This window comes from Pseudonaja textilis, chromosome 5 (genome assembly GCF_049901715.1).
Source record: "Pseudonaja textilis isolate UNSWEBS1 chromosome 5, rPseTex1.2, whole genome shotgun sequence".
In the NCBI taxonomy this organism is placed as follows: Eukaryota; Metazoa; Chordata; class Lepidosauria; order Squamata; family Elapidae; genus Pseudonaja; species Pseudonaja textilis.
The window spans coordinates 35080732-35105246 of record NC_141994.1 but is presented as its reverse complement, the minus strand read 5'-3'; the positions used below and the strand labels follow the sequence as shown (position 1 = coordinate 35105246).

General features: G+C 35.6%; 1 protein-coding gene across 6 annotated transcripts in view; it reads right to left on the bottom strand.

Annotated features, from left to right (window-relative positions):
* Window positions 1-24515, bottom strand: part of NAV3 (neuron navigator 3) — a 464771-nt gene that overhangs the window by 313083 nt on the left and 127173 nt on the right. For all 6 annotated transcript variants that reach the window (XM_087934496.1, XM_087934492.1, XM_087934487.1 and 3 more), the window contains exon 2: window positions 17370-17760. In XM_087934496.1, coding sequence (XP_087790622.1) covers window positions 17370-17441 — 72 coding nt within the window. In that variant the 5' untranslated portion in view covers window positions 17442-17760. The remainder of the gene's footprint in view (window positions 1-17369; window positions 17761-24515) is intronic.

The window sequence follows — 24515 nt, the reverse complement described above, 5'->3', positions numbered from 1 at the left end:
TCCTGTTCCCATGTTAACATCATAGCCTTGGTTTCTATTGATCCTATGAATCTATTTCTGGTCATAAAGACACTTTTTAATCTGCCTCATAGGTAACCTGCATCTGCATAACCTTTTTGTCCCCTCTAGGAAAAATAATGCTCTTCAAAATATTCTTCTACTCGATGCAACTGTCTTGCCAATTACAACACATCTAAAAGCACTTGCTGGTTTATAATAGCATATTTGTAAGGGGGAAATCCTGATTGAATAGAAAGAAAACACATATCAAGGTGCACCTTACTCATATCTAGTAGGCACTTACAGCTGCAATTTTGCACACTGGTACACACATTTATTCACTGAACTATAGAAAATAAAATAGACATACTTGATATCATTTCTTTCAATACATTTTTGTAATCAAAGAATAATCTATCACTTAAGACCAGTGTTGGCAAACCTTTTTGGTATAGAGCGCCGAAATAGGAGCATGCACGTGAGTATGCAGGAGCACTGGAAACCAGAAGAGCAACTCCTGGTGCGTGAGAGTGCCAGAAACTGGAAGAATCATGCACCGGGAAGTTGAGTTTCCAGTGCATGCAGGTGCGCCGGCCAACTGGTCTTCTGGTTTCTGGCATGCATGCACACATGAAGACCAGCTGGCCAGTGCGCATGTGCACCGGTGCACTGCTTTTCTAGTTTCTAGCACTCCAGCATGTGGAAAGACCAGCTGGCAGGCGCGGAGCCGCATGCCAGAACCCAGAAGAGCAACAGGTGGTAGCTGGAGTGCCCAGAGAGATGGTTCTGCGTGCCACTTCTGGCACATGTGCCATAGGTTTGCCATCACTGATAGAGCCTGTGCTAGCATATCAATACATTCCCTTATGCCATTATTTTTCTTGGTAGATTTCCTTTTTTCAGTTAAATCTCCATGTGAAAAAAAAACTTACCAAAAAGGCAATTATTACAATAAAAATAATTATAACTAAAAATAAGCAATATGGTAGAAACTCCAATGTTTTAGGAAAGTTGTAATAGCAGTCTCTTTTCAGTACACAATCCTCCTCTTTACAAACAACAGCACTAACAGATTTTAATTCTCAACAGAACCACAAATGTTTTGAAAACTTTGAATCTCTTACCCTCCCACCATGTGGCAAGATCAGGAAACAATATAATGTTTCCTCTCAGGGTGTTCCAAAAATTATGAATGATTGTACTGGGAAAAGGGAGCCAGTTTGATCTAGTAGTTAAGGCATCGGGTTAAAAAGCAGGAGACCATGCGTCAAAGTCCCATCTTAGCCATAAAAGCCAGCTGAGACACCTTTGGCCAGTCACTCTCAATCCAACTGACCTCATGAAGCTGCTTTTGTGGAGAAAATAGGAGGAGAGGAGTATTAAGTATGTCCGCTGCCTGGAGTTATTTATAAAAAATAATAATGGTAGGATACAAATGAACACAAACAAATAAATACTTGGCCATTTCAAGTGAAATTGTTTGCAACACTGGTGAGAGAAGTCCAGGTTTTCTGCAATCCACCAACCAACTGCAGCTAGATTGAATTTCAGGTAAGTGTAATTATGTATAGAATCTACTATTGTGTTCTATTTTCACATGGAAATATGCTGTTAATGCTGCTGAAGTTCTATACCTAAACTTAAGTGCTACTATTAGAACTACATTGGGAGGATTTGTTGACTTTTGGTGTGTTTATACTGCTATTGTTGAGCTTCAAAGCTCATTTAAAAGTATAGCCTGGGGTAGTTTTGTTTCACTACTGAAATGTTAACCACTTTAATCAGCATCTCTTTGATACGGAACTTGAAACATTTCCAAATTTTTTGTTCCCTCAAATTCTTCCGATACTTTCCTCTCATCCTGCTTGAAGGACTGACAAATGAATTTCTCAAATATTTCTGTATTTTTAAATAACCCTTTCCTTTATTTTCTGTATTTCTTAATTTTCTTTTTACAGATAAAAAAAGCTATACAGTAAGGGTGGAGAGAAATATATGTAATATAACGGTTTTAAAAGGAGAGTTGTTTATTATAAAGCATTGTAACCATGACAACAAATTCTACTCATATTTTTTAATTTTAAAAAGGCTTAATTTTTCCTTTCATTCATTTTGATTAGCTTACATAACTGTAACTTCATTGTGTTGGAAGAAATATCCTTCTGGGTTCAGTTCCAAGTAGGGAAAAAGACACTGGAAACATGGAGGCTGTTTGGAAAGATAGTTTAATGGTGGACATGGCTTGGAGTGAAAAGGACAATCACATGCTTCAAGATGTTGGGTGAAGAAAAAGTAGGCCAAAATGCTGAGAGACCCTTGGTTTTATACCCTCTGTTGTGTCTCATCTTAGTGTTTACTGTTCCTGTGTAAGAAATATACCTTTCTCTAAGATAATTGCATTTCGGGAGACTAACCATTGCAAGATCATGCTCTTCAACTTTCTGTTCTGACAAAGATTCTCTCTGAAAGTGAACAAGGGTGAATCTATTTTCAATCTGTTCTGAACCCAGACTGAACTGAGTGCAGATCTTCAGTTGTCTTTTGAGAGTATTTGGACATGTTACTCCCTCAAGTCTCTTGAAAAAAGGGAGATACAGGTACAGTTGATAGTAAAATGCATGCCCACAATCTGCACTGAGTTGACAAATGTTTGTCTCTCCTGCCAGAAACCCTTAAGGGGAAGTGTCACCTGTTTCATGGTTTTGTCTAGTCAGCTGGGTGACAAGAAACAGATCACTGCTACCTTACTATTAATACAAGATTGATTTGAAGCAGAAATTACTAGATTGGAGGAGATGATAACGCTTCACTCTTTCTTTTAGCAATCTAGCTCAAAAGCAGCTGCTTTCCATCAATATTGAGATAAGTACAATATATTCCATCATCCAATAAAATACATGAATTCACAAAAACTGTGTTTCATTACCTATTGGACAGCAAGACAGCATGTAAATGGAATCCAATGTGGAAGCCAGCAGCTGTATCCAGTGGAAGCTTTGTTGAAGTAGAAAGAATAAGTTTGGATGTCCTGAAATTGATTCCCTTCACTCAGTATAGTTCTCTGCGCTTTCCAAGGATGTTTGTCATTCGGTGGATGTACAAGATACAGTCCATAAGGCAATATTAAGCACAGAACGCTAGTCAATGATTGGGTATTTGCTGCATTTGCTGTAGTGGATGCCAGAACTGCATACCTTGACTTGGAGTGCAGCATATGTGAAATAGAAAACTCATTTTACTTTCTTAATCAGATCTTCCATACCTAGATGGAAAATTAAATTTAGAGGTGACCATGTGAAAAGGTGGGTGAAAAGTCAAGTATTTCATTATGTGCAACCCAAGTTATTGTAGAAAAATACTAATGTACAATTCAGCCTGGGGGATATATTACATGTGATTCCAATCTGCCTTCACTTAGCATCAGGAGCAGAAAATTAATTAATACTTACCTGAAAAATTAAAGAAACTATAGTACTCTTTCCATTACTCCCTGTGCTGGCATAATAATTCCAAATCATTGAAGAGGTCCTCTGGACACATTTCCAAAATTAAAATTAGAGAAAGTATTTTGAATATATTTTAAGAAAGGGTCAGCAAGCCTGATGTAATTTTCAAAGACTCACTTTAATTAGCCTTTATGTCCCTATAAAACTATTTGGAACAAAGTTAAGGCAAAACTAGATCTTCTCTTAATTTCAAGCATGCTGTTACATACCTAGTTTTCCTTTAAAACACAGCAGGATGAATAGAGATTTATCTCTGCCCTTCCCAGGCCAAATCCCTCAGTTTCCCATATGGCTACAATGCTTAGACAAAATGGAGATTTTTGTTAATCTAATCAAGCTGCATTAAAAGCAGGGGTGGGATTCTACCAGTTTGCACCTATTCAGTAGAACCAGTTGTTAACATTCTAAGCAGTTCACAGAACCGGTTGTTAGAAGAAATTACTGGCCTCATCCTGTAAGGAAGGCAGGAAGGAAACATTCTGGTGTTGCTTACAGAAACTGCCTTTCCGTTAACCTTTTTTATATTCTTGGCAGGACTAGACTTCCTGTCTCTGGAACTTCTCTTGAGTTTTTTTCCCCCTCCTTTGCTGGTAATTTGCTTGTGTGGAGTGACCATTAAAAGTTACAATGGCACTGAAAAAGCAGGCTGACTGGGGTGACGAGATATGGGCGAACGGACGTGCTGAAGCTCGCTCTGGGTTTCATGCTATCTCCTCTTGCTGTTGGAGTGACCCTTAGGGGTGCACGCATCTTGTAGAGAAGTGTGCCAGTGTGGGGAGACTCAAGTCGTGGTGTGGAAAAGGCAATTCTCATCACGACATAGAGAAACCCTGTAGAGACCGACAACAAGAGACTGTCAGCAATGGCGGTCCTAAAGCCTTGATCGTTGCATACAAGAGGAAGCGAGTGAGTGACAGACTGTAGTAAATGAAGCGTGCGAGTGAAAGAATTTGCTATCCTGATTGAGTGTTGAATATTGGAATATCTTAGTCGGAGCAAAGCCCAAAAACGGCAGCCAAAGCAGATACGAGCGGCGGCGAAAGCGAAAGGGCTCGTGAGACGGAAGAGGGTAAGGATGCGAGCGATCGGACAGAGAAAATAAGAGAATTGGAGGGATCTGAGAGACTGATAATAATTGGGGGAGAGAAAAAAAGAAGAAAGAAAGAACAATAATTTAATTTAAGGGAATTTTGAAGGATTTGAATTGTGGACTTTAGGGAAAATTGGAAGGATGAACTTGAGATGGGGGGAGACTTGAAGTAAGGAATTAAATTATAACTTTAAATATTCCACGAACGAAATTGAATAATTTACTAGTCTCCTTTTCGATTATTGGACTGGAGCTGTAGTAAGTGGAGAAGATTTATTAAAGAAAGAGACTATTTGAATCTAAAAATTGACTTGTTAAACTTTCAAACAAAAGGAGAAACGACTACAGTGGAAAGTGTGGTGAGATAGTGAAATCAGTGATATTACTCAGCAACTCTCTACTTCCGGTGATCTCGGTGAAGGAATCTTGAAGAACTGAATAATTATATTAAGACACTTTAAGCATTTAAATTTGCAGATTGCAACAATTATTTCTTGACACCAACTTAACTGATTTTTGAATGTGGTAAATGTAATTTATATATATTTAATTGATACATTAGTAATATTGTAGTTTATATTTGGTTATAACACACATAAAAAAGGGAGGTGATAATTAATTAATTATTTAGGTAAAGATATTTGATTATAGGCATTGAGTAGATTGAATTAAGGAATTAATTGTGATTAATTGTGATTATTATAGATTAACTAATTAATTATTGTATAGTAAGGTTGATATATCTATATTTAGATTTGTAAATATTTGAAATATTATTTTATAACACTATTTTGAGATTTGGGATTCTATAGTATTTATAGATATACAGGTTAATATTATTTAAATCTAAATAGAGGAATTTGATATATTATTAAGAATTACAAATCCAGATATTTGATTTAGAAATTAGCTGTAAAAGTGTTCTGGAAAATATATATATATTGATAAGAGAGGTTAATCCTGTAACATACCATATTATTTAGCATAGTGGCCATTTATAGTTGATATTTCATAATAGTGAATGTTAATTTGGGACAACATATTTAATATAATACAAAAACAAAAACAAATTTTACAAGAAATGACTTCCGTCACTAATACAACGCTTAAAACTGGAAAGAAGACTTCTTCAATACAGACGACTTCAATGCCATCAACCTCAGTGATGGCACAAAAGACAATTTTATCTGGAAAAAAACTTTATCTGGAGAAAAACAATCTATCATCACGAATGTCAATATTCAATCGACCCTTCTTACTTTACAAGAGTCCATGCTGAAGCTTCAGGAAATAGTGGTAAAAAATCATATCGAATCAAGAGCTGACACAAATGAACTAAAAGAAGAGATGGGAAACTTAAAGGCAGAAATGAAACTAGACATTTTAAAGCTGGATCAAAAAATTTAAACAATACAGCAAGCACTAGAAAGGAATGAAACAACAATAAAGGAGGTTGAGAAAAGAATAGAAAAAATGGAAAAGCTGGAAACAGTTGGTCAGCAATTAAGAAATGTGAGTAAAGAAATGGACGACTCCTTGGTATATTTGGAAATGGATAAGGCCTCAGTGTATCTAAGTGTCCAAAATATAATGGAATCTAAAGAAGAGGACTTAGAACAAGTGATGGCAGGATTTGTGGTGGTCCTGCACTGAAACCCAAAGATACTGGCATAGAATAAAAAAATGGTTAGAAGAAATAACGGTGGAGCAAATTGAATTAAAACCAGAATTCTTCCTATTGGGAATATTTAATAGACAAATTCCTAAAAATGTTAAATATATAATACTGCATATTCTTACTGCAGCCAGAATAACATTTGCACAGTGTTAGAAACCAGCAGATATTCCAACAGAGGAGATGGTTATACAGAAGATAACAGCCTATGCAGAGATGGACAAGTTAACCTTAGCACTTAAGGAAAAAGAAACGTCAGAATATTATAGAAGCCGGGAATGCTGGTATGATTGAATAGAATAAAAATAGAAAATATATTAGTAAATAAGGTAAAATGTAAATCCTAATTATATATTCGCAATAAGATGTATTTGTAAATGTATCACCAATATTGATAACAAACAAGGAACCATAGACTGTCGATAGTAGAATTGTTAGTTTTTTAATCATTTTCTTTTTTTCTATTTTTTTTCTTTCTTCTTCTGTGTGTTGTGTTTGTTTGATATTTTGGTTTTGTAATCAATAAAGTTTTTTAAAAAAATAAATTTAAAAAAAGTAACTTATGACCATTTTTCACACAACTGTTGCAGCATCCCCACAGTCATGAAAGGTCAGGCGAGGAGATGCATGCCTCGATGTGAGTGATATTGAGTTGGCCACACCCAGCCAATAACATGACCACCAAGCCATGTCCACCCTGTCACATGATCACCAAGCCACGCCCACCAACTAAGCCATGCCCACAGAACTGGTTGTTAAAAAATTTGAATCTCACCCTTGATTAGAAGGATCCGATTTGTGTTAAGGAGTTAGCAAGTAAGCCTCTATCCTCATTCACCGCATTCTGAATAAGATCCCTTTGTTTGAGGAGAAAGGGATATATAATTATGTGCAAGAATTGACAAAAGAAGAACTACTTCAAAAACACTATCAACAAAAAATTTAAATGGCCAAAATCTCACAAGATTGCCAAGCTCTCCTAGGGTTCTCATGCCACATTACTGAAATTTAGCAAGAGTTTTTTGCTATGTCACTAGAACATGTGAGATCACAAAAATCTCCTAAGTTCAATGGTCTCACATATGGGCATACTCAAAAGGAGGGCCAAGTCATTGTAAAATTATCATGAAAATGAATCAAATTACGTATCTGCACCCTTTTGAGGTTATCAGAACGTCTATTAGACACCTCTAGTTTCATAAAACTGCAATAATTATTTTTATACTTAGACAGTTGTACAGGTAGTCCATGACTTACAACAGTTCATTTTGTGACCATTCAAAAATACAACAGCACTAAAAAAAAAGTGACTTAAGACCATTTTTCATATTAAAATCTTTGCAGCATCATAATCACGTGGTCAAAATTTGGATGCTTGGCAACCAATTCATATTTATGACTGCCCCTTTGTCCCAAGGTCATGTGATCACTTTTTGTGACCTTCTGACAAGCAAAGCCAATGGAGAAGCCTGATTCATTTAACAACCTACTAACTTATCCATGGCAGTGATTCACTTAACAACTGAGGCGAGAAAAATCATGCAATGGGGCAAAACTCCTTTAACAAATATTTAACACCATAAATGTTGGGCTCAATTGTGATTACAAGTCAAAAACTACTTCCAAAAAACAAAGGATCATATGCCAATATCAGATTCATAGGCTTATAACAAAAATAAGAAATTTTTTAGCACACATAAAGAGCTTTCCCTCTCTGTTATTATGTATATATTATCTTTTCTCAAGCAGCCTCATATATAGATGTCTAGTTATTGTTGGTTATTGTTCTTATGCCACAGATGTAATTAAATCCAAGGGAATATCAGTATACAGTCTTTAGTTTTGTTTACTAATAGCTCCCGTTTGGTAAGAAATTATTACTATGGTGAACCAAATAACTACATAAAGGAGAGTTGTTTTTTGCTTTTGTGCCTTCAAATCATCCCTATGACTTCCTGAATTAGCCCCTGCAGTTTTCTTGGCAAAAATTTTCAGAAGTAATTTGCCATGGCCTGAAAATACTGACTAGCTAGGTTCATATCTAAGGCAAGTTCTAGAACTCAGTCCCCCAGTTCTAGTCTGATGCCTTACAAACTTTAAAAGCACTTAATAAAATCTGTCAAATTAATTTTTTTCCAGAATCAAATGATGTGACCTATCTTCAATTTTACTATATGTTTCTGATACAAAATATAATTCATATCAAAATCATCTATATTTTTACCACATAAAAATCTGAAGCCATAAAGACAGTATTTATGAAATAAAATATAACCAATACATTCCTTGGTTGCAAACTTCAAAGCAAATTGACTATCAAAGAGTTAAGCAATATTATCTGTGATGTTGGGCAAAGATAACCATGAGGGATGCTACAGATTTGTGAAAATGAGCTTCAGTACTTTATGATCCCTTGGGAAAACAGCTTACAGCTTTTTAATTCTAGTGAAAGTTCTGCTGAAAGGCAATATCTTTCAGGACCATTTTGGATCATATATGCTCTTTACTATGAAAAAAGAAACAATTTTTGTTTGTTTATTTTATCAGGAAATATATACATTTTAAATCTAAAAAAATTACAATTGCACTTTGTAACTTGTAAATAAATTATAAAAAAGAATATCATATCCTCAGCATTCTGAATAAACTAAAATTAGGTTATTCAGATTTTCTTCAATAGATTTCCAAAGCTTTAAGTTTATGCTGTAATGAGGCCCCAACTTATCAGGATGCTGTTTGATCCACTGGTTTCCACTGGAATAATAGAAAGCTCTTGTTGTCTTCCCATTGAATATACATTCAAATAAATAATCCACTGCAAAAGTATTAAGAGTATTCTTTTTGACATTACCAATGATGATGGGTTATTTCTGAATAATTTGTATACTGTTTGAAATTTTGTATATTGTATACAAATTATTTTATATACTATTTTTATATACTATTTATACAAAAAAGTATGATTTTTTATACTTAGAGCAACAAGATTTATTGCCAGGTTCAATATTATGTCTTTTCATGATTTTACAGATTAGCATACTATACATTGGATTAGGAATTATTCTCTTCCACTCAGAATAGAATAGAACAGTCAAAATAGAAATTCACTGAATAGAACTGAAAGGGAATTATTCTGTTGAATAGGAATTATTCTGTTCCATTCAAATACACAAGGATTTCTTATAAAGGGCTTTGGAGAGAGGCTAGCACACAACCCAACTCCGTCTTCCTGAAAAGTGAGCAGTAAATCTTCACCCTTTCTCTTTGCAGACCTTCAACTCATCAGAAGTCTTTCAAACATACTCAACATGAACAGCTAGGTTAAATTTTTTTTACTATATCTAGACTGAAGCTATCTCAGGCAATTACTTACTGATAGTATGAGACTGCAATTTCTTTTATGTATATGGTAGTTTAATTCCATATCTAGTTCCTCCAACATTTCAATAGACCTTTTGCCCCATAGTTCATTGGCGTTAAAATGAAGCAGTTGTTGGTTATTGATATAACATCTTTGCTGGAGAACTCTTGAGTTTTGTCTTTCTTTTCACATCAATTCCGTTCTCTGTACTCTCTGTTCTTTTCTTCTGTGTGTCTGGAAAGTCAAACACCATCACTCTCTTGCCCTGATTTAAAGCTCACAAGTCCTGCTCTTGCTGAGCATGAATTCAGTCAGTGAAATGAAGAGGTCCCTTTTCAGCTCAGAAAGCAGGAAAAATGTTGGAAATGTTGGAAATCAAACCACAAGTCTGAGACAAAACAACGGCTAGAGAAGGAGTACAATATATTATTGTTTCACATATGTATAATGTAAGATAGATGTATGTATGTATGTATGTACGTATGTATGTGTTTGCATTCCATAACCTCCTCCCTTGCATTCCAATCCATTCCCTTCCCCATTGCTTCTTGTCTAGCTGTGAACAGGGTTTGCAAAACAAGCCATAACATATGTATCAGAAGTGGGATTCAAATTTCATAACAACTGGTTCTGTGGGTGTGGCCTAATTTGTGGGTGTGGCTTACTGGTCATGTGACTGGCTGGGAATGGCTTGGTGGGTCATAAGATACAAACTCACTTTAACAATGCTCTTGGTGCGGGGTTTGCCTAAATGACCTCTGAGGTCCCTTCCAGCCCTGGATTGCTGTGCTGTTTCAAAGCATCCTCTGAAGCTGCGGCCAGAGTTTGTGTTCCTTCCTTCCTCTCCTTTTTCTTTCCCTCCCTCCCTCTATCCATCTGTCCATCCGTTTTTCTCCCTTCCCTCCCTTTCTTTCTTTCTCCCATCCCTCCCTCTCTTTTTCTTCCTTTTAAGAGAAAGAAAGAAAGAGGGAGGAAAGGAGGAAAGAGAGAAAGAAAGAAAGAAAGAAAGAAAGAAAGAAAGAAAGAAAGAAAGAAAGAAAGAAAGCATTTCTATGCTATTCATGGTATATTTTCATCTGGAACCTCTTTCTACTTAAACCAGGGCTCCCCAAACTTGGCAACTTTAAGATTTGTGGACTTCAACTATGCTATGCTGGCTGGAGAATTCTGGGAGTTGAAGTCCACAAGTCTTAAAGTTGCCAAGTTTGAAGACCTCTGACTTAAACCTTAGTACAAAACCCTGATATTTAAAGCCATTAAACATCTTGGATTAATCTTGAAACTTTTCGCATACTTGTACTTAAACAGAAAGAATTTTATTTTAAAACATATGGCTTCAATTCCAAAACTACTTTTTATGAAAACCAAGTCAAGAAAAGGAGATTGGAAACAAAGCAAAGGTTAACCTTCTCATTCTTTCTAAACCTTTCTAAATGGCAAGTAGAAGTGAGCCTTTCTACTTGCCATTTTATTACCATGAATTTACCACCATCTTCAAATTAAATAGTTGCCTTCCAATAACAAAAAACACAAGTTTGCAAACTGCCTGAATAGTAACACAGCACATCATTTTGTATGTTAAACATCGAACCACAAAGTGGAAAAGGAAAAATATTTGTGAGAAATATTTACTGTGTTTTTGCTTGTCAAACTGAAAAGGCCATTGGACACTCCATAAAGGTTGTGACAGCAATAAAAGTAATGATGCAGAAGCTAAGCAAACTGCTGAATAGTCTGAATTATGCTTTGGAAATTGTGTAATGTAGGCTCTGAAATTGAGCAAATGAATGAGACCTAAAGGTAAGCTGTTCTCTACAAAACCCACTCTGAACTTACCACGCTAAGCCTGGCATGAAAAAGAAGAGCAACTTACTAGTTTTGAAGAGGAGGATAGGGACGAAAGAAAGAAGATTGGCTCCAACAGTTTTAGGATATGGACAAAAGAAAGAAGATTGCCTCCAACAGTTTTAGGAAACTGCATAGTTTTGTTTACCCAGAACATTCCCAAAGCAGTAATCAATACTGTATTAGCTCCAAATGTTCTTTTTGCTAAACCCTGAATCCAGGCATACTGGATGGCTGGATGCTCCCAGGAGGCTGCAGAAAAGCCTCCTAGCCCAAAACGGGGCCTAGCAAGCCTCCCTGGAGCCTCTTGGGAGCAAAAACGGGGTGGGGAGGCCAGCACCGGATCCCCCCACACCCCGTTTTCAGCCTAACAAGCCTCCCTGGAGCCTCGGGAGCAAAAACAGGGTGGGGGTGGCACCAGGCCCCCCCAATTCCCCATTTTTGGTCCCAGGAGGCTACCCTATACTTACCTGGTAGCCAGACAGGCCTCATGGGGACTCCTGGGAGGGGCTGGGCAGGGTTTCTAATGGGAGCCCCTCCCTTCCCATTAGAAATGGCTGCCAAGCAAGCAGAGAAAAGCAGGATTCAACCTGGCTTGCTTCTCTGCAAGCCAGGTTAAATACTGTTTCTCTCTGCTTGCTCAGTAGCCATTTCTAATGGGAGCCCCCACCTTCCCATTAAAAACGGCTACCGAGCAAGCAGAGAAGCAGGATTCCAGACAAGCAGAGAAAAGCAGGATTCAACCCGGCTTGCTTCTGTGCTTGCCCGGCAGCCATTTCTAATGGGAGAAGGGGAACTTGGAAGCTTTCCACTGTGCAGCAGCAGGTGAGAGAAGCAGCTGCTGACCTGACTGGATCCTATACAAGCCTCTCCACGTGTTTCTCGGTGGAAGGAAAGTGGTAGGGGGAAGGCGACCGGTGGAGGCAGCAAAAGGCAAGTGGCGGGGGGAGGTGACTGGGGCTTGCAGAGCCTCACTCACCCAGGGAGATCAGTAAAGGCAGGGACTCAGTGGAAGGCAGGCAGCAATGGCTGGCCTGGCAGGTGCATAAGAGCAGGCAGCAGTGTCGCGCATGCGTGCAATGTTGTGCATGCATGATAAGGACTGATGGGCAGACAGCAGAGAAGCAGGTGGAGAGGGGTGGGACCAGCCAGAGGCCCGATTTACCGGTTCTCCGAACTACTGGGAACAGTAACAACCAGTTCTATATGTATAAGTATATGCATGTATTTATGTATACATATATTGTTGACCAACAAACTAAATTATGCCTTCTAATATGACAATGGTTAAGTTTTTGACAAGCCTGAAGATTACCCAAATATGGACTGTGATGGGGTAGCATGTGCAGATGCTATCAGTTTTTCATAACTTTCTGCAACTGTCCTGAAAGTTCAGAACTATTGGGAGGTGGTACATAAAGGGTAGAAATATTAACTAAACATACCACAGTTCAACAGATTTCAAGTAAAGAATGTGGGCTTTTCAGGAAAACTAAACTTATCATACTGGAATATTTTATGGATAATCTTAACTTGAGTACAGTTGAAATAATCTTTGACATGCTGTGACATTCCAAGATTAACAGGACTTTTAAAGATGCAAAGCTACCTGGAAAATTGTATCAACAGTTTTACAAAGTTCTCATACCACATAAATTAATCCTGCATTAACTGGATATTTCCAAACTTAGAAATATATATCTATACACTTACTGACCATTCAATAGGAATACAAGTAGATTACCATGTAATAATTGAGATATTACTAAATTAATTTGTATTTTAATATTTAATGTATTATTGTTATTATTATTTAATACACAAACGGAATCTGGGTTTTCATCCTTAAAAATCTCAAATAACTCCAGACCTTTATCATGAGGGTCCAGATTGTTATGGGCAATATGCTGACTTTGTAAACCACTCAGAGACAGCTGTAAAACACTTTGTAGTGGCATAGATATTTAATTCTATTGCTATAGCTATGCTTTATAAGCAGTTTTGCCATTTCATTTACTTGAGACAGCAAATATTGTTGTTATAGCAAAGCAACTATTTATTTGGCAAACAAAGAAGATGCAATGTGGAAAGTGAAATTTTGAATAGTGCATCTAATTGATTTATGTTCTTATTAGAAAAAAGAAAAGAGGAAGGAGGAAGAGAAAAACAGGATAAAGATATTTTTCTCTTGATGATAAAAATATTTCAGGATTGAATTGTAGAAAGTTAGCACCTACCACCCTCCTGGAAGAATAAAATATTTTGAGGAATATTTCCCTAAATGAGAAATGGAGAAACATGTTTTTTTAGAGGCAGGAAGCAGACTCACTTTTTCTTAATACCCCCCCAGCAGATATTTTGTGCCCGTTAAGACTTTAAGACTGGGCTACAAAGCAAAAGGCCTTCAGCTTCAGGGTAATGGGATTAAGAACAGGACATGATCCTTCAGGATATAATAGGATTAACCCACTACTATTTAGCAGAAGACACAGAGCTCACTACATTGCACAATCACCTAAGGGTATTTCAAACATTGCACCACCCCCAGAGCAGTCAAAACTTCAACCAACAGACAAAGCACCTAGGATTTGTATTTACTCTTTTGCCTATAGAGCCAGCTATGATTCCTACATAACTTCTATATGATCCCATAGCAATCTGACAACAGCCAATAGAATATTAAAGGACATGTTCTTGCACAGGAACAGAAAGCTCAAATACAAAGCCCAAGAGAAGGTACAAAAGCCACCCACTCTCAACTCCATTTTGTCAGCTTTCCAGAACCACAAACCCATTTGGTTCATCAATAAACAATCTTTCCAATCAGCCTCCAGGTTTCCAGTGTCTTTCTCCCAGCTTGGAACTGAACCAGACAGATATTTCTTGCCACAATAAAAAACATTGATTCACGTGTGCTTGATGGTGAAATGGACTAGGTGTTTGTCAAAATTATTATATCAGTATAGAATCTCAAATTGGAAGACATTTCCTGAAATATGTAACAGGCAATTTTTATGTGTGATTTCTAAAGCAACTCACAGTTTTAATTTCTTTAGATATCCTCTGAAAGCTGCCTTCTCTTTTTATCATAATGGGAGTGGAGTAAACACTATTTTTCTTCCAGTGGTCAGACAGGCTTGCAGAAAATACATATACAGGTAAAGTCTAAATTAGTTTGCACACCTATTTCAGTTTTTCAGAGATTGTAGTAGTTTCCTAACAACTTTAGGAAGCTTTCCTTACTGGTGTCTTGTTCATATGATGCAATATTGTCTGAAATCTGAAATACTACTTAATAGTAAGGCTTTGCAAAACATTTCAAAGGGCTGAACAAAGTGATCATCCATGAAGCACTGAGGCAACTGCATCCCTAGAAAGCTTAAGACAGTTGCTTCAAAGATACCCCAGGTTATCTTCACAAAGCAAAGTGTCTGTGCTTATGCATATGGATGCAAAGAAACCTGGAGTTCTAGTCCCACTTTAATTATGAAAACCAGCTAATTGACCTTGGGCAAGTCATTCTCTGTCAGCCCAATCTCTCACAGGATTGTTGTCGTGGGGAGAGGAAGGAGTATTATGCATATTTGCTGCCTTGAGTTATTTTTTAACATAAGAAAGGCAGTAGATAAATAATAACAACCTGGGAAGGCTTCTGGGCTTACTAGATGTAGCAACCTGCATTATTCCAGGCAAGGAATACCCTTGGCAAAGTGTTTCTTCAAGTGCTTTGTACAACCCCTTGGACATTGAACTATCTTCAAACAAATCGATATTAGCAAATCAAATAGATATCACTGGGGAAAAAAACACACACAGCACACACCTTGTCTGAAACTAACGATACACAATCAATTGTACCTTACTCAGTAGAAGAAATAACTCCAGTTTTACCAACTTGTACTTAAATGCAAAATAGATTATTTAAACTATATAGTAATACTGAAATCCATAAAATCCATATGGCAAGAAATTGGGACATGTTTTCCAAAGAAGGAATATACACACAGTGACAAATGGGTGGTAATCTATAACATTCCAGCAGTAGAACAATACCATTCTTAAACATTATTTCTTTATTTTTATCAACCAAATGAATATGATCACCCATCTCATGGAAACCCTTTAGCAATCCAATAAAGCAATAAAACAATTTTTAATATATCGAATGTTTAGAAACACATGTAAAGCAATAAAATAATGTCAACAAAATAGTGAAACACTATAGCTAAACCTTTTAAAAAAACTTTGAAAAGCAACCACAGTTCTGCAATTTACATAATCCTGCTGGAATGTATAACAATGAGGTTGGGAAAAAAATAGGATCAAGCTATAGTCCCTGTTTAATAATAAATGGGCTAACATATTTGCTTAATATCACCTACAATTTCTCAGAAGTTTTTGCTTTATATAATTTATGTACACTGAGAGCACATGCACCAAGACAAATTCCTTGTGTGTCTAATCACACTTGGCCAATAAAGAATTCATTCATTAATTTAGGAAAATTATTTTTAAGATGTTCTGCTTATATAAATACATACTTATTATCCTGAACTTATCATTATTTTAAAATTCAGACATACACTGTATGTTTTATATTGCAAAATTAACTATATTCAGTTTCTGCCACTAGGATATCAGCCAACAGCTTGGAAAGATTTGTGCCAAAGATCTCTGAAAGCTGTTTCCATTCAAAGCAATGACACTGAGTTCCAAAGTGAATTGACAAAGCAATCCTAAAATCTGTGTTTGGGCCATTCAGTTTACCCTTGCAATTAAGTGAGAAGGTGATAGACAGAAGTTGAGAATGAACCATAATCAATCTGCCTATTTCACATGTAGGCTGATCAAGTATACACTGATCCCCATGTGATATAAGTAGTTTGAGCACAGGATTTCAACCCCAATCACTAGTATTGTAATAAGCAGCCACTTTTGGGGCAAATATCCTAGCAAACATTAAATTCTGAACATTTAACAATTAAAACTATACTAGGTGTGATAATTTAAATGTAACATATAATTTTGTTATGTACAGAACTCTTTATTTATGTTAATTGAAAGTGAAGTTCTATAGAAATACATCCATCAGAATGTATCAAAGTGCATTTATAAACTTTCCTTGCAACTATAAACCTTAATAAGATAGAATTCCTGATCAAGAAATTTGTAGGATTTATTTATTCATTAATTCATGTAATTTATATGATTGAACATGCATTTCAATCAATTCCAATTAAAGCCTGTCATCAGACATCTCAGTGCAGGAAGAATTATAAGAATTGCCATCTATTCGGAGATATGAACTTTTAAACCTTGCATAGGCAAGCTTGTTCATCTGCAAATGAAATCTTTAAAAGAAATGGAAATACTTTCTTATTCAGCTTATGCATTCATAGGAAAAAAATTAAAAGAATCTGTGTTAAATAAATAACTCTAAATATTCATCCCAAATAAATTATAATTTCTAAAGCATGTATATTCAACAATATTTGCTCATTCCATACATAATACAAATTAATACATGCTGTTCTTTTCATAAATCAATATTAGAAGCCATGGGGAAGCATTTATTTTCCAAGAAAGTTATTGAACATTCAAATGAGCTAAGCCTGAAAGTTAATAATAGTCATTATTACAGAAATACTTGGCACAGAGTCAGAAATGGCAGAAGAGTGAATGTTTTGCCAATCATATTTGCTCAATAATTTCAAGATTCTTTGGAAGTCAGTGATCAGGTAGTAATAAAATTCGTTCCACAAATAAATACTGTGGAGTAAAAATCATATAGTATGTAATAACATATTTGCAGAATATTTTGTAAATGATAGTACATTTTGTAAAATAATAATGAAATAGAACAAAAAAACATATGATCAAAAATAGCCTTACCTTCTTCTGATCTTCCAACTTGTGACTGAATGGATTTCTTCCATGCCTACTCATATCTGAAGATAAATCCATCACATTCAATCCTGTCCCTGAAATGGAATTGATAGCAGACTAATCCACAATGTGAGGTTTCCAGGCACAGAGATACACTGCTATATCCATCACACAACTTTGTAGAAATTTGCTGCCTTGATGAAGTAACTTAAAATTCCATAGACTGAGTAGATGAAATAAATTTCACGATTCTCTCTCTGGATATTCTGAATCAACATATCGTCCTTAAAAGCAGATATCTCCAAAGGGAAGTGGATATTCACACCTTTAATTCCAATTTATCTGTTTCTTCCTATACATAATTCCATTTTTGAAAGTTACAATTTTGTTGGTGAACCTATTGAGAAAAAAACAAAATTATAATTAATGGATTATGGTATATCTTATGTGTTTAAGCTTAAGTATAGTATAGTGTATTTATTATAGTGTAATATATTTATTATATTATATATTTCAATTTGAAAAACACTTTGGTAAATGCAATTATCATAAGATATGATAACAATGGGTCCCCATCCAAGTATTGGATGATCCAGACACATTTATCTTTTTGAAATTAGATACAGTTGGCAAGGTGCTGCTTTTTAAATCTAGTACTGCCTCAGTCACATCTAAAGCCAATAGAATGTAGAGAAGGTTAAATTTGTATTGCATATTAAGCATTCCCTCATACATTAGGCTAGCCCATCTGTAAAGTTTATGGTGCTTTTATCATCAGTTAAATTCTGATACCTACTAACAGAAATTGATAGGCAGAAAAGTAGAGTGAAGGAAAGACTATTGGACAGAGAGTAAAACAACATGCATTCATCAGAAGAGTACTTAAGGTGTAGATAGTGGTTTAGGGTTAGGTTAGGTCATCACTATCATGCTTAATTTGTCTAGAAGTCAAAACAGTAACAAACAGATGAAAATACAAAGGCTGTATTTATCCTTTGTATTTTATCATAGTAACGTAATAAATTAATTATTTTGTTATTATTATGTTGCCTGATTCCATTAACTGTGGGTGATTTACAAACTATTAAAAACATTTATTTGTTTGTTTTTATTTTTATTTATTGATTAGATTTATTTGCCACCTGTCTCCTATAAAAAGGACTCTTTTCGTTTAAAGTAATTTAAAGCAAAAAACAACAACATGAAGCAAAGTAAATGGCAGACATAACAAGTTGGCACAAAGAAAGTTTCAATTAATTTAATAAAAATAATTTAATAAAAATAATAAAATAGGTAATAAAACTAACAACAGTCAATGCATGTGGGAATTATTCTCAGGTATGAATTAGAAGTCTGGTTTGTTAAATTGCATAAAATAATGAAAAACAATTCAATTTAAAAACTTAGCTTTAATGCTATTTTCATACATTTTAATTGGATAATAAAGATTAACAAAATATTTCTTCTATAGAAATATAGTAATAAAATAATGTTTAAACATGATCATTATTCATTTTTCTTTGGACTATTGCTTTGCAGTAAATTGGGACTATTTTCTCATTCAATACTTTATGATTAGGGTTGTGTATAACTTACTACAATATTAGTGGGATGTAACAAGACAAATTGCAGCTTTCATTTTTCTTAATAATGCAAACATTCTTATAATTCCAGTATTCTGTTTAACAAACAAACAACAACAACAACAAACCAGGCAATATTTCATTCATTCCCAAATAAAACGACAGAATAAAGAAAATTAAGCATTTCACCAATGATCATTTCATTGTTTTTAGAACAAAAATATTTTAGAGAGGACACTGCAGTGATGCCATTTTACAAGGAGAGGCTATTAGCATTCATTCTGTACAAAAAATACTCTGGAAATGGCCTTGATTGTCTCAAGGCCCATTTATTGCTAATATTATAATTTGTTATTTCCATAGAGAGCATCATTTGAATTGTATCCCTTGCTCAAATTATCTTGGATTCTGATTCTGACCCTAATGAACTCCCAGTGTATCTTCTTTCTCCTGCCTCATTTTTAAGTTAATAGCAGCTTCCTTGTACAGACTGAGATGCTAGGAAAGGCCAGGCCAGCTCTTTTATCAGTCTATTTCAATCTGAGAAAGGCTGCCAGACATGTATGCCCTTCCTTTTACCTCTTCTATCATTCAATTTATTGGTCACCGAGCAGAAAAGAAAGAAAATATATCTATGGTGTACACTCGACAGTTAGTCAATAACAGTGCTTTATTCCTGTTATTCATCACAATTTTCCTATAGATTTAATACACAAGTTAGATTGTGTCTGAAGCAGAAAACATATAGTAAGATTTAAAATGGAGTAGCATTCTTTAAATCAAACAGCCACCAAAAATAGCTGTGATCTGAAGCTAAGTGTCACATACTGCTTGGACCAGAATCTTTTGCTCTAACATTATTTATTATTAGTAGTAATCAATTGACTTATTCACATAAAGCTTGTTGGTAAGAGATTAGGTTAATAGTTTTAATTATATCCATGCCAGATGCAGTATTCACTGTTAACAGATAACAGATCTGTGGCAGCCTCTCTGTGGCAGCCCCTCAAATATCAGAAGACTGCTATCATGTCTCCCCTGGTCCTTTTCTTCACTAGACTAGCCAAGCTCAGTTCCTGTAACCGTTCTTCATATGTTTTAGTCTCCAGTCCCCTAATTATCCTGGTTGCTCTTCTCTGTACTTTTTCTAGATTCTCAACATCTTTTTTATAATGTGGTGAACAAAACAGGATGCAGTACTCTAGGTGTGGCCTTACTAAGGCTTTATAGAGTGGTATTAGTACCTCCCTTGATCTTGATTGTATCCCTCTGTTAATGCAATTTAGGATTGCATTAGCTTTTTTGGCTGCTGCTGCACACTGCTGGCTCATAGTTAGCTGGTTGTCCACTAAAACTGTTACTCACAGTTACTGCTATTGAGCCTGGTTTCACTCAGTCTATATGTGTACTTTTGGTTTTTCTTGCCTAAGTGTAGGACTTTACTTTTCTCTACATTGAATTTCATTTTGTTAGATACAGCCCAGTGTTCTAGTCTGTCAAGATACATCTGGATCTTCTTGGGTGTTAGCTATTCCTGCCAGCTTAGTATCATCTGCAAATTTGGTAAGTTCCCCTTCTATTCCCTCATCTAAGTCGTTTTAATAAAGATATTGAAGAGTACTGGGCCTAAGACAGAGCCTTGTGGCACCCCACTGCTTACTTCTCTCCGTGTAGATTTAGACCCATTAAGGACTACTTGTTGAGTATGGTTTGTCAGCCAGTTGCAAGTCCATCTAGTGGTGGTGCTGTCTATTCCACTTTTTTTCTGCCTTACTAAGAAGTAAGTTGTGGTCTACTTTGTCAAATGCCTTGCTGAAATCTAAATATATTATGTCCACAGTATGTCCACAGTATTTCGCTGGTCTACTAATTTAGTCATTATGTTGAAGAATGAAATAAGATTGGCTAGTTGTATTTTACTTGTTCCTAGTTGTTGGCAGATCTGTTTTTTTTATTATATTTTCCAGTATCTTCGTGGGTATTGATGTTAGGCTTATTGGTCTCTAGTTTCCTGGGTCTGTTTTTTTTTCTTTTTTGTTAATGGCTATAGTAGCCACATTTGGCATATTTTTTTATCACACCAAACTTGTTCAGGTAATTATGTGCAAGCTAGATACTTCTTTGCAAGCCAGCATACTGTTACTAAATAGGAAGAATCTATAGTGTACTGATAAAAGAAGTAGAAGTAAGTGTGGAAGTAGAATGATTTCAGAAAGAGAAAAGTTTATATGAAAACATATTAGAAGACAAATAAATCTACTAATAAAAGATTTGGAAGCTTCTTGGAACAGAGAAAAAATGATAATGTTACAGAATGTCACAAAAATTATAAGATATACAAATCAGTGGTAAAAATTATAAGATATACAAATCACATCCCGGACATAAACTGTTTCAACTCCTTCCCTCAAAATGACGCTATAGAGCACCACATACCAGAACAACTAGACACAAGAACAGTTTTTTCCCCAAAGCCATCACTCTGCTAAACAAATAATTCCCTCAACACTGTTCAACTATTTCAAAGTCTGAAACAGCTTGAGCTGGGAAGATGTATATGCACGTGAATAAATGAATGAATATATCTTTTGGTTTTGAGAATGAGCAACAATAGATATTAACCTGCATCCCTTTCTAGTGACACAAGTCTCTGAACAAATAAAAGTAGATCTGTAAACACCACTGATACAATCATCAGCAATTCATTGGCTGTAAAAGATCTTCAAATATAACCATTTCATATACAGTCACTTTAAATATTATCCTACAAGAATGCTTTAGGCAACATGATAAATTTTGGCGAATTCTGAAACATGTAGGTTCCCATTCACATAAAATAAATTTGGCACAAATCTATTTTATATGAATGGCACAAAGAGATCCAATGTAAAAAGCAGAAAATTAATATATCTAAAAAAGCAGGTAAGACAAGATAAGACTGATTATATCAATCCAAATCCTTTTACTTAGATGTACCTCTGACTAGGACTTTTTCTATTGCCACTAAACTCATTACCTAATGTGATTTACTTATCTTTCAAGGCAAGTAGACTTTTATTTCCCTCATTATTAACCTTTGCCTGATTTACAGTAGCTTTATATTGCTTTACATCTCAATTAACCAATACAATTGCATTCAGTCATGTCATGCTGACCATATTTAGAGGGATTGTTATTACAGAATAAACCAACTGTTAGGATTAATAAATGCTATTCATATATTATCCCTAAAATGAAATGATTAAAAGCAATATATTTAATGAACATAACAACACTTGATATATTTCACAGAGCATAGTAATCCATCATTGATATATCAAAATATGCATTCATCTGCTTAAGATTATCATATCTGGATTGCAAATCCAGATGATCACTCAGTAACAGTGGAGACAGATAAGGCAGAGTTTGGAGCCCTTTTGACACTTTACAGCTGACTTATATGACAAACATCAAAGTGTTATATGTAAAATTAGCATTTCTGGACAACTACTAAATAGCAGCAGATAGCAAAACCATTTTGGATAGATATATTTCCCATTCCCTCTTTGAATACATAATATTCAAATAGTTGTGAATTGCCAATTCCCTCTTCTAAAATAGATTAAGGAATTATGATTGCTCTATATTGTTTAAACATTAAAATATGAAAAAATATAGACAACTGTATAAAATGTAATTTTTCTAAAACTTTTAGGCTAGCCTATGACTAATTTGAAGATATTATTAAATGTTTCAATATATCTGAATATATAGACTCAAACAAGGTTATATACAGTGAGAACAATAAACCAGTGAAATGGTATGCCTTCTGAAATTATGGGTATCCAATCACTAGAAGCTTTTAAGAAGAGACTGGACAGTCATTTGTCTGAAATGATATAGGGTCTGCTGCTCAAGCAGGGGGTTAACTAGATGACCTCCAAGGTCCCTTCCAACTCTGTTCGTCAATGTTCTATGTACTTGATCATGACTAAAAAACTGGACCAACACTAGTGGCAACAAAGACACTTTCTATATCTCTTTCTTGCATCTACCGGTCACTTGGACTTTTATACTGCAGTTATGGTAGGCTTAGACAAGATTGTGTCCTGCCAAAATTATGTACATGTTTTTTTCAGCATGTCCTTAAATACTCTCCCTCAAACATGACTTTAAAGTCACCCTGAACTTGAAAGAAATAGATGCAGTGCATTTAACCAATGTCTAAACATGTCTTTAAATTAAGGCAAAAGCCCTCTTGATGCATAACTCCAAGTCTCATTTTGCCAGAATGAATAGACAAATGTGAGAGAACAGGCCTTCCAGATATTATGATGACATGTGTCAACTTCATTTATTATCAGTAAAGTAAAAATGGGGAAGGAAAGTCTGAATTGTGTTTGTCAACAATACAAAGACTGAAAGGGAATAGTTAGAAAGATTTTGTAGTGAGGAATATTAAATGAACAATGGTAGAGAAAGAAACATGGTTATAGAACTAAAAATGCAAATTCTATCCTACTCTACATCTCTCCAGAAAAATCAAAATAGTTTCACAGCATTATTTATAATGAACTGAAGAAAGAGTAGTTTTCACTAAATAAATATAAATTCTATATACAAATAACAAGGAGAGTTTTCCATGAATGAAGATCAGTTCCAGGTGATCATATGGATACAAACATGTTTTTCTACTGGATTGCTTGGTCATCGCTATTTTCTGCAATATTTTAAAATCAATCATTAAAATGTTGTTTTCCTTATTTAACTCAATAAATAAAAGTTTTCATAATAGAAGAAGAAATAAAATGGTGCACAATCATTTTATTAATGGTTCTCAAGTCACAAAGTTAGTTTTCTCTACATGTTTGTTTTATCTTCAAAAATCAGAGACACAACTCTAGCACAGTGGTCACCAACCAGTGGGCCAAGGACTACTGGTGGTCCACGAGAAAAGTTTGTTGCTCCACAGAGAAATGTCACCCCCAAAGCACCCCCCAAAGCAATTAATCCAGGCTGCACAGGAACACAAGGCTGTGCTGCCCACATGGCCCATGGGAACACAAGGCTTGCATCACTTACATTGCAAACAACACGGGGTAGTGAGGGGAGGGGGGAAAAGGCAGAGGGGAGGAACTTGCCTGGCCACCGGGCTGCTTCTTTCTGCTTCTTTCTTCTTCTGCTTTTGGCTTCATGCAAGGAAAACAATAAAAGTCTTTCTTTCTCTCCCCCAAACTCCACCAGAAATGAGTCTTTGGCCTGCAAGGCATCCTGCTTCAAGAGTCTGCACCAGCATGACAAATCTCACAAAGACTCATTTCTGGCGGAGTTTAGGGGAGAGAAAGAAAGACTTCTGCTGCTTTCCTTGCATGAAGCCAAAAATCTGTCTCTCCCCCACACGCCTGAAAATGGAGCTGGAGACTGTATCCTGCGATCCCAAATAATGAATGATCGATCAGTAGGAAAACGGGATGGGAAATTTTCCTGCAGACTTTTTTTGGGATTTTCCCAGTGTCTCTAGTCTACTGGATTTAAAATTATGAGTTTGGTGGTCCCTGAGATCCAAAAGGTTGGCAACCTCTCCTCT